This window comes from Onychostoma macrolepis, chromosome 17 (assembly GCF_012432095.1).
Source record: "Onychostoma macrolepis isolate SWU-2019 chromosome 17, ASM1243209v1, whole genome shotgun sequence".
Lineage (NCBI taxonomy): Eukaryota > Metazoa > Chordata > Actinopteri > Cypriniformes > Cyprinidae > Onychostoma > Onychostoma macrolepis.
Window position 1 is genome coordinate 5,311,395 of NC_081171.1, and position 18,978 is coordinate 5,330,372.

The 18,978-nt window shown below is 33.7% G+C and overlaps 1 protein-coding gene across 9 annotated transcripts in view; it reads left to right on the plus strand.

Annotated features, from left to right (window-relative positions):
• Nucleotides 1-18,978, plus strand: part of LOC131523236 (neuronal PAS domain-containing protein 3) — a 313,372-nt gene that overhangs the window by 260,281 nt on the left and 34,113 nt on the right. For all 9 annotated transcript variants that reach the window (XM_058749405.1, XM_058749406.1, XM_058749409.1 and 6 more), the window contains one exon: nt 7,698-7,875. In XM_058749405.1, coding sequence (XP_058605388.1) covers nt 7,698-7,875 — 178 coding nt within the window. The remainder of the gene's footprint in view (nt 1-7,697; nt 7,876-18,978) is intronic.

Here is an 18,978-nt window from a genome sequence, read left to right on the forward strand (position 1 = left end):
AATATTAAATATTAAAAGCGTTCTAAGTATCCAATTGAAGTAAGAGTCTTTATTCGTCTTCTTGGCATATAGTACACATATATTTATTATATTTATATATGTGTATAATGTACATATAAAATTAAATTACAAAATTGTGTGTGTGTGTATTTGTATTACTTTATAATGTTTTAAATTAATATTTAAAATATGTATACACACACACACACACACACATTTATTAATATATATATACATATGTATAATTTAGTATTTAATTTATGTATACATTTTTGTGTACATTTATGTATTCATTTATTATTATATATGTATATATCATTTATTTATTCATTCATTCATACATACATACATAGACTTATATTTAAATTTGTATGATATACAAAATGCCCCAAGCTCGGCTAGTATCGGAAGTTGAAACTTTCCAGAAGCCTTTTCCTGAAAGCGTTTGTTCGGGTTGAAGTAAGCCGTCTTTATTCATATTCTTGGCAGTATGCTTTTATTATAAGGCAGATAGTCATTAATTTACAGAATCAACGCTGGGAACATCTTTTGTGATCTCATATAAAATTTTAGCCCCGGATCCACCCCTTGGCAAAAATTACTCACATCGTTAAAAAATATTTAATTAGGCTGCAGTTTATTCGCGGCTCACGGGGGAGATGGGATTTGCATGAGGCAGGTCGCCTCTCGTGCCGGTGAGGGAGATTGAATGTGAGTGGAGATCACGGGGTCACCGGCGCAGCCAAGGACTCCCATTTTCCAAGGTCAGACAGGTAGAGAGGTGCTCCCCTGGGTCTCTGCTCACACAAGACAGCTCCGATTGGCCCTTAATTATGTCCTTCCTTTAAGCCACTGCCAGCTTTTGTTTTTCCAGGGATATCTCTCCTCTCTCTTGTCCACTACAACAATGGCGGTGCTTTTCGAGGAGCCCTATTATTATTTTATAGGCTTGGTAATCAGATGATTTACCGGGAACCCTAATGGATGAGACCGCGTGAAAAGCAGAGGTTAATCATAGTCGTGTCAATCATCGTTTATAGTGAAGTCTGTGCTTGTGGTCCAGCGATACGGCTTTTTCATGGCCGATGCTGATATTTAGAAAGTGAGGTGGCCTGTGGTCGATGTAATGAATAGTATGAGAAATAAGAGATATTTTTATATAACACCTATTTTTTTCCACAATAAATGTATTTTACAAAATATTTTGAAGTCGTTTTACATCATTTATTATAGTTTTATATTACATATATATTCACAATATTAATTTATGAAGCTTAATGCCTACTTTTTCACAGTGAATATTGTATAATTGTATATACAATGACATTGTATAATTATTTTTTTTAAATTATAATAATTAATAATTGTAAAAATTATTTTGTCTGTATAAAGCAAAATATTTGTAGTATAAGTAAAATGCTAGTAAAAATATATATTTTTTAATTTTTAAATATTATATAGAATATTTTTATAGCAAATATTATATATTACATTTTTAATCTATTTTTCACTAGTTTTTTACTAATAATACATTGCTCAAAAAGTTTCTCACATAAAAGACTGGTAATATAATATTATATAACAAAAGTTTTCTTCTAGTTGCGTGTTTCTCTTATTCAGCTCTGCTGTACAAGCGAACAGGGTTTTTTTTTTTTTTTGGTTCTAGCTCTTGGCTATCCGTGCGGCAGGGTTTGCATAATTTAATTGGGACTGTTAGTTCCCAGCTGGAACAAAAACAGAAGGACCAATGATTTGAACCCCACTCGCTCTATCTCAGGGTCCAGACAAGCTCTCGCCGAATTGCTTTATGATTCACAAGCGTTATCAATTGATGGGAATATAACATGAATCATTTATTAAAAGAGTAATTACATGCTATGAAACGTATAATGTTCCATTTAGCACATTTGCGTTAAATGCGTTAATTAATTCTGCACCCTCCAGCCAACATCAGTTTATTTGATTAATACTTTTTTAAAAGTCACTGACATTTTAAGGAACTGAAAGGAATTTCTCCCTCCCCTCAGATGTGTTTAATGTGCTTTTCTGTCCCTGAGGATTTTAATGTTTGTGTCTTTTCCATGTTTAGGTTTTTAATAGTGGCCCTGATTCTATTACACAGAAAACACTCAAATTATAATTAAATTCACACAAGCAAAAGAGTTACACTTTTTTATTTATTTTACTTATGATCATTTTACACTATATTTTTAAATAATTTATTATATTTATATGTATATATATATATATATATATATATATATATATATATATATATATATATATATATATAATTTTAGACACTTTTCCCATATTTGACACAAATTATTTTTGGTAAGTTGCACTAAAAAATTTACTTCAAAAACTCAATGGCAGTGTGTGCATACATGTGTTTTAAAAATCAGAAGCAATTTACAAGCAACTCGAGAGCCAAAGCTGAAAAGCTAGGGGTCATTTCAAGCATCAGATCTTTGCTATCTCACATCAGCACTTGCAACAGCCGTTTTATCTTAGCAGTGAGTCATGATTGTGGATTTGCATGCATGGACGGGGCCAAAATGTTCCTGGACTCCAAACAGGTTAACTGGCAGGGAGCGTGAGGTGAGAGCCGTGGCGGCACGTGTTTGATGCCAGCGAGTAATTGTGTCATAATGTGAGAGACGAGAGCTGGCAGCTTCCTATTGCCGTTTGGAGGGGTTCAGTGACACTTGACATGCCTCTTCAGCTTCACAGAGCAGGGCAAGAGAGAGCGCCGGAGTAAATAGAGGGAGCTAATGCTTGCTTTTATGCAGAGACACAGGAATGAGAGAGGGGGCGGGGCTCGGGCAGAAGGGGGAGGGGTCAGTGCTTCCAGAGCCGCTCAATCATTAAACTGAGGAAGACTGAATTTTTTTTTTTAAAAAGGGGCAAAATGTGCAGAGTGGAGTCAAATGAGCCTCATTTATCAGTATGACTCTGTATGAATATTTTCTTTTCAAACAGTTTAAGAAAGCATCACAGACTTTAGTTTTGTTTAGTTTGATATGAATTTTGAAATAATGTTTTATAAAATATGTGCATTAACTTATAACTAAAGTAAAATATAGTAGATTTAGTTGGAATTTTGAAATAAAATTATTGTATGAAATAAAATATGTATTCATTTATAACTACAGTAAAATACAGTTTTGTATGCTTACTTGGAAATTTACATCTTTTCACTTCAAGTTAAAAAGTCAAAGTTAAAATAAAATATTATATTTATTAAACTGAAAATAAAGTCAAATGTAGTTATTTATATTTATCTGGAATTTTGATAAAAGAAAATATATTATTAACTTTAAAAATAATATAGATAAATACATATAGTTATTTTGTAATAAACATATTTAATAAAATATAATATTAAAACTATTAACTTAATTAATAAATGAAAATGCAATTATTTATATTTACTGGAAAGTTTTGTATTTGTCAACTTAAAGAAAAAAAATATAGTTATTCGTTTTATGTTTGTATGCAAATTTATTAGCGGAGGTTTATAATGAAAAAAGTGGCATATAAAACTGAACGGTTTATTGGGCCTTCACACCATTTCATAAGCAGTCACACAACAAAACATTTGAGCTGGGGTCAGTGGACCTTTGGCTCCGCCCACACGAAAGAGGAAATTTAGCACAAGAAGCAGAAAGAAACCGCCCATCATGCGATGAAATTTGACAGCTGGGTATTATAGCTTTGATAGAGCAGAACAGTGAATAGGCGATAGCTGACATTTCTGAAACCTTGCTAATTAAGGGCTTCCTTCTTAAACTCAAGCATAACGTCAGGGGGTTTTTTTTTCTTCTCTCTCTCTCTTCATGTTTGTAAAATCAGGTGATTTCATTAATGCGTGCCAGTCAGTCTTAATAAGCCAGAGGAGAGAGTGGGGGGGGGGGCTCTTATTGAGTGACCTTCTACAAAATAAGCATGTTGCTGGTGGGCTCCGTCCATGGCCCCACTCCAGCGAGCCAGGCCTCATTTACAATGCAAAACCTCCTTCTGTAATCCAAGTGTCCTTTCTGCAATCACAGAGCATAATCTGCTGCTCTCTTGTTACAGACAACACTTTACCGCACCGGCCGCCACACAATGAATATCAGAGCTGATATTATTTTCTCGCCGCATTGTTCGCCCATCTTCGCATCGCTGAGATTAAGGCAAGACGAGTGCCTTGTGCAGCCACTTGTGCTGAAAAGTGGCCTCATTCTAATACTGTTAAAATAGTCGCCGGGCCGTGTGCGTGAATTATAATGGACACAAAAGGATTGTCCGTTCTCGCATGTAAAAGAGCGGAAGCTTAACATTTCATCTTTGTATGGAAATGTATTTTTTAAGCCTTTATTGTAGTGTGTTAACTTGCTGGGAGGCTGTCATCTATTCTTTTACTTTAAAATCAATCAAATCGACACTATTTACTTTATTAATATACATTTATAGTCCTATTGTAAATAATTTATTAGCTGATGTTTGATCCTTTTATGATAATTGAACTGTTCTGCTACTGCTGGTACCAGTTATCACAAAATGGTCAGCTATTTATTTATTTATTTATTTCAGATTAGTTTTTTACCAAATTTGTTACCATAATTTAATTCGATATCTTTCATGTTTTTTATTGTAGAAAATACATTTGTTTATTTATCATAATTTAATTCAGTATATTCAGTATATTTTATATATTTGTTTTCAATAAGAAAAATAAATAAATAAATGTAAAAAAAAATAATAAAAAAAAAAAATAAAATATATATATATATATATATATATATATATATATATATATATATATATATATATATATCGCTGTCAAACGATTAATTGCATCCAACATAAAAGTTTTTGTTTACATAATATATGTATGTGTACTGTGTATATTTATTATGTATATATAAATAAAGCGATGTAAATATTTTCAAAATATATACTGTATGTGTGTATACACAGAACACACATATATATTATGCAAACAAAAACTTTTATTTCGATTATTCATTTGACAGCACTAATATATATAAACAAGATGTGATTTTCTTTTTTTTTTTTTTCTTTTTTTTTTTTTAAGTGAATGACTGGCTTGTTTCTTCTTTTTGTTGGGATTGGACTCCGGTTGTCTGTAAGCCGGTTGAAAACCTCAACCCCATCTCTTTAGTTCTTCAAAAAGAATCCTCGATTCTTTGGTCTACTGGATATAGGCGGAATGTCAGTCTTCCAGAGAAAGATCCAGAAAGTCTTACTTGGATTGTGCCTGCAGCTTTTTGATGCCCAGGGACAAAAAAGGAAAAGAAAAAAAAAATCAGATGTGCTGTTGGGTTTCCAGCGTGTGAGAGGCCAAACAGTGAGAAAGAGACAAAGAGCTGGAGAAACAGACAGACAGTTGGTGGTCCTGTTGCACAGTTGTTTTGGTTTATGTTTCCATGGATTTTCTGTGATTTTTGCTGTTTGTTTTACAGTAAGAGCCCAGTAAACTCTGGATGTCCACATCAATTCCTTCAATATGCATTCCTGTGAATATTCAACTCTTAGATACACATAGACTATATTTTGGATAGTTATTTGAGTATTTACTATGTAATTATATACAGTGTTGGGAGTAATGCAAGTAACGTGAGTTACGTAACTAAATAGCTAGTAAAGTTTATTTCACATTTATAATGAATAAATTTACAATTAAATATCTGAGTTACTTTTTTAACCCAAAGTAACCCAAATTACTTTGTTTTTTTTAATTAAAAATGTATTACTTTCCGTTAAAAGTAACTGAGTAATGTGATTAGTTAATTTTTCTTTTTTGAGTAATACAATATTGTAATTCATCAAAAGTAACTTTATAATTAATATATTTATAATATACAAGTTTAATACAGCTTTAAAGCTTTTTCACAGCCTTTTTTTATATATATATACAATACCTTTCATCACAGTGCAGCCCCCAAATACTAATTAATTGCAATGTTAATTATTTCCCAGTCTTTGCCACTTTCCTTCAAACCACTAGGTTTTACCCATTTGTCAGCCAGTTTTAATCATTTAAAATAGAATAAAATTTAGTGTGATCACTTATTTAATAGTTACAGGTCATCAAAAGGATGTTGTTTCATTTGAAATAAATCTATTTGTCACACTGAATGATGATGGAATATTATTTCACCCACAGTTTGACTTACTTCCGTTTAATATGATTTCTACTGTATGTAAATAAAATCAGTTTTGTAAGTTTAATTTTATGCAGACATTTTTATTCTATTTTATATTATTATTTCAGAATTTATTGTTTGTCCACTTTTAACTCGAGTCTAAATTTGTGTTAAACATTTCCTCTAATACACATTTCCAGAGACGGGTGTATTTTTTCTTACCTGTTGGTAAATGTACACTTTCAAAACTGTTCTTGCATAGCCGTTTTGTTTCTTCTTTTTTGTTTATGTATCATCTTCTGACGATCGGACAGCAGAACGCTGCATTAGCAGTAATATCCTCTAGCAGGAATATAATAAATCTACAACACAGCATTATTCTGTTTTACAGTTCTAGCATTGTGCCGAAATAACCCAAGCTCATGTCTCTGTCAGCGGCCCGTCTCTTTATTCATTGTTTCTGCCTGGAATAATAATTTGTGAAGCACTAAATTGCTTTGAGGGATAGGACATTAAAGGGATTATTCTCATGTAATCCGTGGGTCCCTGTAGACGTGGACCTGATCACAGAACAGCGTTACTCAAAACACAACAATAGCATGTTTAAGAAGCGCCACAGCCACAGCTACTTTAACTGCCTGTTGTTGTTTTCTTGTCATCCCCAGTTAGCAACGGTAAATCCGTTTTTCCCGCCCGGTTAGTAAATGAGCATGTTTAAAGGTTAGACAAGCACACGCTAATTATTTGATTATTTGAACGAGCTCTCTCTCTCTCCCCTAAAGAGCAGAAAGTTGTGTCTCTGCGAGCTGGGGAGAGGCAGAGGAAACCTCTGGAGGGAGGATTGAAGTCAAAATAAAAAGAGCACAAGTGCTTTTAGCCAAGCTACAGTTACAGAAAACCACATTAAGCTCACTATGAAAGATACTTCATACTAACCTTCATGAATAAGTCATTAAAAGACTTTATATAATGCTAAACAGATCATATATGAATTAAAATTTCATGACATTTTTAGCCACGTGAGTGTATATGAAATAATGATCTGATGAGAAATTTGCTGAAGCTCGCTTGGCAGAATATTGCGCTAGCAACACTAAAGTCATGGGTTTGATTCCCAGGGTACACACATACTGATGTGGATACATAATTAGATTTGATAAAATTGTAAAAAATATATAAAAATGTAAATATATATATATATATATATATATATATATATATTATATAATTGTAATTGTAGTATTATTTAAATACTGTATTTATTTATTAATTTTTGTATTTGCTTTTATTTTTATATTTTCAGTTTTCATTTTAGTTTTAGTAATTCTATGTGCTTTTGTTTTTAGTTTTACAGATTTTTATTTTAGTTTTAGTACTCAGACTAATTTGATTTCATGTATTTGTCAATGCAGCATTTCTAAGGTTGGTCTACGTTTTGTTTTATTTTATCTTTATTTCAATGAAATGTATTTTAATTTAGTAGTTTCAGTTTTAGTTTTAGTTAAGAGTAACAGCACTGTTTCATGTTCTTTTTGACTGCAGGTAGAGCTGACGGGCAGCAGTGTGTTTGATTACGTTCACCCGGGTGATCACGTGGAGATGGCCGAGCAGCTGGGCATGAAGCTTCCGCCGGGCAGAGGGCTGCTGTCTCAGGGCGGCGGGGCCGAGGACGGGGCCAGCTCTGCCTCTTCTTCCTCTCACTCTGAGACACCTGAGCCAGGTAAGATCATGAGACTATGAGCAGCCTTGCTGGACAGGTTAGAACACGTGGGTTTAGACGTTTAGACAAAGGTTTAGAAGTTTAGACATCATTCGCACTGTGTGCGTGCAACAGGCAACCTTGGGTTTGTGTTTTGTGTGCTAATCTCTCTAGTTTGGTTTTTGTGCTTTGGCTGTTTTAGATGTTTGATTTTATACTGGTTTATTTTATTACTTATTTATTTTTATAGTTTCATATTATTTGGTTATTTTATTATTGAAATTGAAATGTTTGTTTTGGCCCTTTAACATTTAATTTTATTTATTTTTAAGTTTTTTTTAATAATTGATTCTGGTTTACTCAGTGGAGAACAATTCCACTTCATGTCAAAGTCCTTGAATGCAAATTTCTATTATAATATAGTTTTTAGTCACGTTTGGTTAATATTTATAAACACTTATATTATTATATGTTTTACTTTATTCTTTAATATTATTTAATTATTTTAATATTTAATTTTAGCTCTTTTATTTTATTTTATTTATTTTTTATGTTCTTGAACGCAAATTTATAGTCTTATAATTTAGTTTTAATTAAGTTTGGTTAATATTTAAAATATATATTTTTATTTCTTTTCTTTTCTTTTATATTGTTTTATTTGTTAATATTTCTATTTGGCTCTTTGTTTTATTTTTTATTTTTACTTAATACATTTTTTTAATACTTGATTCTGATGCACTCAATGGTAAATAATTCTACTAGTTTTTGTCATTGATTTATTACCGATCATTAATACCGACCTCTTTAGCCCTAAAATGTGTATTTCTTTTCTACAAGACTTCTACTTTAATGTCTGGATTCCGTGATTTGAATTGTAGTTTTTTAAAATAAATATTAGTTGCATAATTTCAGTTTAAATATACAAAGAAACATTTGCAATTCATCTGTTGCACTGTTGCTTTGAGTAAAGCTTTCATTCAATGATCTTGAAGCTCCAGATTTGGGCTGTATTATTTGTTTTGTGTGTTCTTTATTTAGTTATTTATTTCTTTGCTTGTCTGTTTATTTATTGATACCCAAAAGCCATGTTTCTTTCTGAGGTCTGTGTTATAGATACGCTGCACCAAGCGGTCAATGTGATGCGCAGACACTGTGAGTGGACCTTAGGTTGCCAAAAGTGTCCGTGTGTGTGTGTGTGTGTGTTAATGGCATGTGTGACATGATATGCCTGATGAGTGTCTTCCACTCGGCCCTGAACTCTCCAGGGGCAGCCCGTGTGGTGGCAGCACTGTAACACAGGCTTACCCTGCTCCCGAATTTAATTAGACGAATTGTATAGCAGGGATGAAAAGAGGTGACATTCCTCATTGGAATTCCTTTCAGGGCTCTTATAGACTTTGCCTTCCAAATGTTCCCATTTTCATTGTGTTGTACTGATGATAATTTAAGTATTAGGGGAAAATCCATTTATAAATTAAACAAAATGACTTGATATCCATCAGTCCCCGAGTTCATCAAGCTGTTCAAACATGAGGGAGATTGGCTGGTCGGCCCGGGTCTTCCGAGAGCTTCAGTAATTAGATCTGCCAAGGATTTATTCTTTGCTGATTGGAGCTTTAAATTAATTGAAGTTCCACATTTGTGGTTTTGTCCTTTTCGTGGCGTTTTCTTTTTCTTTTTTTTTCTAGCCGGGCAGAAATTTCACACTGGCAGACTCAAAAGTGTGTGTGTGTGTGTGTGTGTGTGTGTGTGTGTGTGTGTGTGTGTGTGTGTGTGTGTTAATTTCTTGGTGAGCGTGAGCGAGAGGGTCTTTAATGGTGAGAGGGCTGGTCTGACGCTGAGATTTATTCGTGTATACACAGAATCATTAAAGATGTGCTTTACAATCAGATAAAGGGCACCACGGTCTGTCTTCAAACACCAGAGCTTCATTTATAAATTATGAGGACAAGAGACACATACTGTACAAGAAGTTTGTAGGGGATTTTATTTATAAGGATAAAAAGCGATTAAATCCAGTCGGCAGCATGATGCCATACCTAGACAAAATTGGATTAAAATCAATGACATCGTCTGCATTGTAAGCTTGTTGGTATAGATTTGTTGCTTTCATTTTTTTGCATTGTATCAAGCCCCTAAAGGGCCATAGTGGTAGATGCTGAGAAATTTTTTTTATGTTTTTGCGTTTGCATAAATCTTTTGTGTTGTCTCGCAAAACTATTGCGTTTCCCCAAGAAACTTTCCATTTGCTCTCAAAATTTTTGTGATGGAAGTAATATGAGGTGGGAGGAAAAACTGTATTTGAGTAGTTTCGCAAATGAACGTGAAACTGCTTAGGGGAACGCAATTGTTTTACCAGAGAACGGATAGAAATGCATTGTTTCTTTGGAGAACGCAATACTTTTGCGAATGCAAATGTTTTGAAGGAGAATGCGTATTTTAAGACGATGCAAAGTTTCTTGGGAGAGTGCAATACTTTCCTTTCGTAAGAGAATGGAATTTTTTTGCAAGCAAGCGAAAGTTTCTCGGGATGCGCAATACTTTTGCGAAAGAACACAAGTGTTTTATGAGAGAACGCAAATGTTTTGTAAAGGAGCGAAAAGTTTCTTGGGGAAATGCATTACTTTTGTGAGAAAATTCAAGTGTTTTGTGAGAGAATGCAATAGTTTTGTGAGAGAAATTAAATGTTTTGTGAGCGAGCACAAAGTTTTTCTGGAGAAAGCTAATGTTTTAGGGTAATGCAAAAGCAATGAAATATAATTTTTCCTCCCATCTCATAATTTTTTCCATTACCATGTCCCCTTAGGGACTCTAGCATTGAGATTTGCTTGTAGTGTAACATTATTTTACTAGCAAAGATGATTCTCTTTGGCGTGAATTGCAGAAACGGTGAAAAATGTCTTGGAAACCAAGACTTGGCATGAGACGATTCGCCCCTGCTGGTAGATACGGCAACCACAGCATCTAGAGACGAAAAGGTTTTTTAATTAACATTGTTTGTTGTTGTTGCAAACATATCGTTATATTATTGTAAATGTTTTGCCAGTGATATTTCTTTCTGCTTCTTGACTTTTATATTTACCTGTCTGCTGTCTCTGGCGTCACATCTGTGTGCCAGCCGCGCTACTGTCATTAAGATGAATGGGAATGCTAATAGTTATCTTTCTGCTGGTATAATAGTCCTCCTTGGGACACAAAATCTCCCTCTTGTGCTCTATTTTTCTTTCTCTCTGAATGAACGGCAGGCTGAGCAGTGTTTAAGGTGGAGTCAAGCGTTTCACCTCCTGTCACCTCCCTCATGTGTGCGTGTCCTGCCTCTACACTCGTTTTTCCTCCTCTTTCTGCCTATGATGTCACTTTTTTTCATCTGCTCAACCTGCAGAGTAAATTGTGTTATCAACAGCCTATTTTAAATATCTGGCAGTGCGGAGGGGAGAGCGAGTTTTCCCCTCATCACTGGCTCCATCTCTCTCTCTCTCAAGGGCATGACACGCCGGCAATAAAGCCGTAAAGATGGCGGTATTTTTCTTGAAGATCGTAATCCTGCTGTTTGTCAACAAGAGGCTTTTGATGAGCGTGAAAAGCAGCCCCCCGTTTGTGCATTAATAAAAGAAAACGATTCAAGCTTCATTTGCAATGAGATGAATTTGGAAACAGACGCCTGTGAGCCTGCGACATCTGTCCAATCGGCTCTGGCGCAGAGAGCACATCACTGCTTTTAGTTACAGTTCCTTTAACCTATTCATTCCTTTTAAAGGAGCGATTCATTCAGCATTAGATGTTCATCTAACGGCTAACAAAGGAGAAATCTTTCAAATTGGAGGCGTGCATTCTTCACTTCATTTCAGAAAGTCTTCATGTTCAATTTTTTTTTATTTAGTTTGATAACTATTAGTACTGGTTTTTGTAGTAGTAGTGTTGGGGAAGCTTCTTTCTATCTATCTATCTATCTATATATATAATGTTATATAAGTATTTTATATAATTTATATAGTTATTATCACAATCAAACCTGAACTTAATAATTAACTTTATATACACAGCAGTAAACATCCATTTTTAGATTATAGCTACAAAAAAGCACAGGGAGTTTTGTGATGATTGATTGATGGTTGAGCCAACTTAAAATTTTAAGGCAACCAGCTTCAACAGATTTTTGAGTTTTCTCAACTTGTCGTTTTAAGTTTATACAACAAAAATTTCAGAATCTCCCACAAAAATAAGTTGAGCAAACTCAAAATCTGCTGAAGATGGTAAAAAAAAAAGAAAAAAAGTTTGCTCTTTGCTCTTTTTGCTTTTTTTTTTTTTACAGTGTATTCTGTTGAGCTAGTTCACAGAAATGATTCATTTGAATCTAAAGACAGCTTGTTACTGTAAATTGCTTAAATTATTGTGAAAGCAGTTTTAAGTGTCATTATATTTAGTTAGTTAATCTCAAACACTATAAGTGGTGATAATTATATACAATATCAATGCAATATGCCATAAAAGGCTTGCATTACTGTGTAATTATGGAGTGTTTTGGCACAATGCGTACATTTAAATTAATATATAACTGTATTAATATAGAATTAATAATAAAGAAAATTGTATACAGCTTAACTTATACTGTATATGGCCATAGATGTATATTGCATCTTATCGGAATTTAAATCTGGAAGTATCCATATTGTAATTAATATTTAACTTATTTTAAATGTATATCCCAATTGAAATGAGTATTTATTCTATTTTAAATTCTTTTTTTGGCATTCAAATAAACAAAAATATATTTTGGTTTCACCTCAGTTATAATGGACACATGAAGACCAGTGTAATGTATGCCAACATGCATCGAGAAACAAGAGATGTGGCATTAAACAATGATAAAAAGAACAAGATCCTATAAATAAAGGGAAAAAACACCTGAATTAACCTTTGGTAGTGCTGCATGTGAGGATGATGGACTGAGAACATTGTGTGAGGAGCGTTCGGTCCCAGCGCAGGGCTGAGCGGGCGTCTCAGGGCGTCCAGAGCAGCAGTCGCCCATGGGCAGGGTGATCCGGACTCTCCCGCAGGGTCAGACCTTTGATTTGTGTGGATTCTCCTCTAGCCTTTAACAGGTGTCTGCTGCTGCGGGTGACATTTGAAATGCAAATAGAGCTCTTTTCCACAAGGCCTCTGATTCTACCCGTCAGACCAGAAGAAAACCTCCAGCACAACACACACGTACGCATTCACATGCATACACACACACTCTACTGTACACATGCACAGATTCACACTGAAACAATCAGATGAGATTTGTGTTCTGAAATGAACAGGGAGAGGCTGGAGTGAGATGTTTCAGTTTTTTTGTCACTCCTGCCAATGGTGGTTAATTGTGATCATTTACAACACAAAATCTTTTTTGCAGGCCATAAAACTGCACTTTCTTATACATTTTTACATTTGAATGGATATTCATTGAGTTTACAGTATAAAATTCTGTCTTTGAGATGTTAGTGGATTGTATGTGAAAGCTTGTTATGGTCACTTTGCACATGTTCCAAAATGGCATCAAAATGCAAAGCTTTATTTTTCTACTCCTGTGTATATTACAGTGAAAACATAAAAATAGGATACTCTTGAAAATGAAGTCATTTGTAACTAGAAAATGTAAGTAGTTTCCCAAAACATATTTTGCTGTATCTTTCTAGTTCTCCTTAGCATTATGTGTAATACCATAGTTTTGTGTAATACCAGGGTTCCTCAATTAGTTTTTGCCGAGGGCCGAATTCTGCCAACAATACCAAGCCAAGGGCCACTGACCTCTCTCTCTCTCTCTCTCTCTCTCTCTCTATATATATATATTCTTATTATTACAATTATTATATTACTGATGCTTTTGTTAAAATAGTCACAAGATGGTCACAAGATAAATATTCAGATTTTTTCCCCCAGTAGTCTGTTTTATTAAAACAATTATGAAAATTTTTTAACTTAGATACAGAAGAACTTTGCCTGTTGAATATTAAAAACAAATGAACAAACAAAAAATCTGTATCTCCATGTCTACCATGCAAATCAAGTTCCTGCTCATCTCCAGACTGGATCTCTTCTCTCCACTTTCCCTAATTGCAGATTCAATCATTAGATCTGTCAGCATTAATATTTTTACACTTAGATTTTTTGGGGGATCAAACTGTAACACCGTGTGTCCCAACCAGACGTGACACGATAAAAAGTATCTTTTCAATGTAATTTTTGTCCTAACCACCCGTGACATTTTTCTCTCCGGCCCACGTGCCGCCTATTGAGGAACCCTGGTTTAGTGTAACTGTATTTATTACTATTCACACAATTTTTCTGTTTTATATATACAATATATATATATATATATATATATATATATATATATATATATAATATAAAACATTTCAACAAATATTTTGCAGTGTCCTGTAGCTTTAATATATATATATTTATTTGTAGTGTTATAACACCATAGTTTAGTGTCAGTATAATGATTATTTTTCAGTCAGTCTTTTTGCTAGGAAATGTGTTGAGTTTCATGCAGCCGCAGGGCTCTAAGGACACCAGAGGCATCTAGCCGAGGTCGCTGACCTCAACGGCTGCTGTCCACTGTCTGGGTCATTAGAGGATTCTGTGGTCTGCATTACCCAGAATCCTCCCAGGTGAATCCCGCTCCATCGTAGGTGTTTGGCACATATAGAGAAGTGTCCTTGAGAAGAGTTGGGGTCACATAAGCAGTTAGCGCTGGCTCAGAATACAAATAATGGGATTAGAGCTCACGGACGGCACACATTAGCCTAACAAACCTGTCAGATGTTGTGTTTCTCATCAGTTTCACGCACGGTTTTAGATACTCATGTAGTTTAGATTTTGTGTGTGTTTTAGTATCCACTATTTTTTTTCTTCTTACAGTATTACAGTAAGTATACTTATATAAACACAAGTATATGAATGTTATTGCATTGCGATATCAAGTGGCATTTGCAAACAAATGATGCCAGACCTGTTAACATGTAGTTCACGTAGTCACACAAACACCTGGGTTCTGGGAAAATGGGATATCAATGGGGTCAGGAGTGATCACATGACCAAAACTATTGGAGGAGTTTTAATTGAAATCTGAAGTTCCTGAGGTCTGCGGCTCAAACATATTGATTTTATTCAGGCTGACCCAGCCAATGGGGTCACGTTTGAACCCATCTGACATTTCTTCAATTCATCTCACTTTCCGAGCCCCAATACTTCACCCTTCTGAGAGGCAATAGGGGTGTGTGAGTGTGTGTGCGTGCTACACTAGAACAGACAGCCTAATATCATTTGTCTTCTGTAATCACATGACAAAAATGGGGATTTAAATTATACTTAAGTTTTTGGTCTTTGTGTATGATTCATCATCAAATCATATTCATATCACAATATAAAAGCTCAAATTTCACACAATATTTGTATCAATGTGATGTTTTTTGTGTTTTTAAATTGAACTTAAATATAAATTAAAATGCATTTTTGGTAATATATTTTATTGCCAACTTGCAATACATTACTATACGTTTCAGTATGATATGTATTACTTATGATGAACAATGAACAACTTTTTTTTTTTACAGAATTAATTAATGTACACTATACTGTTCAAAGGTTTGAGGTCATTAAGAATTTTTTGGTATAAATTAATACTTTTATTGTGCAAGGATGCATTAAATTGAACTAAAGTGGCAGTAAAGACATTTAATATGTTACCAAAAAATCTAATAAATGCTGTTTTTTTTACTTTGTATTCATAAAGAATCCTGAATTAAATGTATCATTGTTTCCACACAAAAAATTAAGCAGCATAACTGTTTTCAAAATCGATAATAATAATAAATTATTTCTTGAGCAGCAAATTAGCATATTAGAATGATTTCTGAAGGATCATGTGACACTGAAGACTGGAGTAATGATGCTGGAAAAAATTCAGCTTTGCTTCATAGGAATAATTTACATTTTAAAACATATTCAAATGGAAAATAGTCATTTTGAATTGTAATAATATTTCACAATATTACTGTCTGTTTGTACCTATGATGACCATAAAAGAAAAATCCTACCAACCCCAAACTTTTAAATAGTTGTGTAGGTTAATATTATTTTATAAATATAAAAATATAAATTGATAAAGTTTTTCATTATACATCTGTTGCTCTGTTGTCATCTGTTCATCAACTGATGTTTATCTTAGCAACATGCTAGAAATAGCTATGATAAACAAGGTTTGTTACTGCCAAATGAACACTATAATGTATTTTAAGTATGTACTATGGAATTCACATCTGCATACTTGAACAGAGTGTGTTTGTGGCTTTTGTTAACCCTCTCATGCACTTCACACGATTTGAGTTGCTTCCCATGAAAAGCTTTTCAAATCAGTTGCATTTCCTCAAGTAAATGCTGCCTATGTAGACAGTAAACAGCAGTGCAGCTCGTAGGGTTTAACTGAAGTTGCTCATGACTGATCTGTCTGGAGCTAACAAATGTTGAGAGCCACAGGAGCTCAGAGATCTTATGCTGACACGTTTAATACTGGCCAGCCAGAACATCCCACCTGGCCTCCATCCAAACAGAACAGCTTTCCGAACCAGACGTCTGCGGATACACAGACTGGCCTGCTACGTTATCAACCCAGAGAGGAAGGATGAGTTATACTATAGATGCATTTTCTGACAATTAAAGCACGGCCACAGCTTGAGTTTGTTTTCCCGCAAAGCATCAGATCTGTTTATTCTGCCACACGCCTCGTTTTGATTAAGAATGCAAATCCGATTCTTTTGTCCATCTGCGTTTCTGTCAGCGAAGGAGTGCATTTAATTAAAACAAACATCGGTGTCGGCTGTGATGTTTTGTCTTCTTAACTATAGACCAAATCAGGCCAAATCAGACGCTCAGGTTGTCTCCTCGTCTCAGCTGTAAATACTAACAGAGTGTTGCAGCAGTGCAGGTGGCTATTGTGAGTAAAACATGTGTATTTGTTTTCCAGTAGCGTCTATTACGCGAGGCATGACTGGGACGCGGATTCAGAGATTTGCGGCGTGATTTTTCCAGTGGCGGTCTCCAGTCACAGATGGCAGATGGGCAGGAGGAGAGGGTGTGTTGAGCTTCGTCCAATGTGTGCTACTGTTGTCGTTTTATTACTCATGAGTCACAGACAACACACACACAATCCTTGGAACTGCCTTGTATTTTTTGTCGAGATAATGACATAATATGAAGACATCTACGATTGATTATTTGGTAATTGTAAACAAATCTGTTGGTTTGTAGGCGCTCAGAATTGTGGCACGGTGATATTGCTCACGTGGGTCTGGAGTGCAGACAAATATAATATGATTTTTCTTTTTATTGATTACCCACTGCTGAGAATAAAATAACGGTAAGATTATGATGCTTAATAGACAACAATAATCAATTTAATAAATAGTCATTGCTTTTATAATACATTACATAGAATGTTTTATTATGAAATAATATTTTTATGATATTTTGTAATTTTTTAATCTTTTGATTTTTTAGTGGATTTTTAAAATAATAATAATGTTTTAAGTAAAATAATTTGAAACCATTTTTTAAATATTTTTTTCAAATAATGCATGATACATAACGCTAAATTCCTAGAATACATTTTAAATAATTATCTGTCCATACCAGGGTAATTGTCAATAAGTAAAACCATTAAAAATAAATAAATAAACAAATAAAAATGTTTCAATAAACTGAAATAAAATATAAAAAAATTTATTTCAACATTTCTCTTTTAAGTACAAAATAACTAAAACTTAAAATAAACATAATGAAAACTATATAATATATATATATATATATATATATATATATATTATTACTATTAAAAATAAAACTAATAAAATGACAAAAACACAAAAAATTGCTAAAACTTTATCTACAGTTAAAGTAAAAATATAAAATAAAAATAGAACAATAAAATATAATTCAGAAATGTAAAATATTATCAAAAAGTTTAACAATATATCAGTGTTAATAAAATAACACTGGATCATAGTTCTATCTACTCTCACATTAAGTTTAATAATGTAATGTTATGTAAAATTTAATAATGTAATATAATTTTAGAGTTTGTTGGTGTGTTTTTTTTTTTTTTTTATTTAATTGAAAAAATATCAGAAAAACAGTCATTGATCACTACATTGTCTGAATGGGCATTTGATCCCATGTAAGTTTTGGGCTTAGATGTTCTTTTCTAAATAGACTAGACTAGACTAGACTAGAATAGAATAGAATAGGGTTTTGCCTCTAGATTTACTTCTCTTTTTTTTTTGGTGTCATCTTTGCCTTGGCCTTGGCCTAGACCATATATATTAATTTTATGTTGCATATGTTTACAGCATGTCTGTGTAGTGCACTTGTAGGCAGCTCTGTGGCTTTTACAGCACTTGGTGCTGTAACGATCCTGCTAGTTGTAAGTAAAAGACATAATGCTTGTTAATTTTGCGTGCTTGAGGGAAAATGTCATAACTTACTCCGTAATTATGAAAGTGCCTATCGCTTCATCAGATAGATTCACTGTCAAAAGCTCAGAGCTGGGCGTCGTGATGAACTAGCCACCATAAATAAGGGACCGGCCTGCTTGCTAAGACAAATGTTTTTAATCATCTGATGTGTTCATTTATCCCAGGCCCTAAGTTTAGCCTTAAATTAAGACTCTTGCTAGAACATAACTTGATTTAAAAATGCCCATCAATCCTGGCCGGTCTTTACGTGCAGGAAAAGCTCAGAGGAAGTGTGGTGTTCTTTATTTGTCCTTTGCTGTGCCAACAATTTGCCCAAAAACTCATTAAAAGGTATATATAAACTTAAAAATGAACGCCATGTCATCATTTACTCACCCTCATGGAACACAAAAGGAGTTTGTTTACAGCAGAATGTCCAAACTGTTCTTTTCCATACAATGAAAGTCTAGAAGACTTTGAATGAACTCCTTTTTGATCAGTCTGAACATTGTTCAAAACATCTCATTTTGTGTTCTACAAAAGAAAGTGAGATTTCAAGCTACATGAAAGTTAAATATACAAATAACCTTTTTGAATGTTTTGCTGCAACAAATAGCTTTGTGTAAAA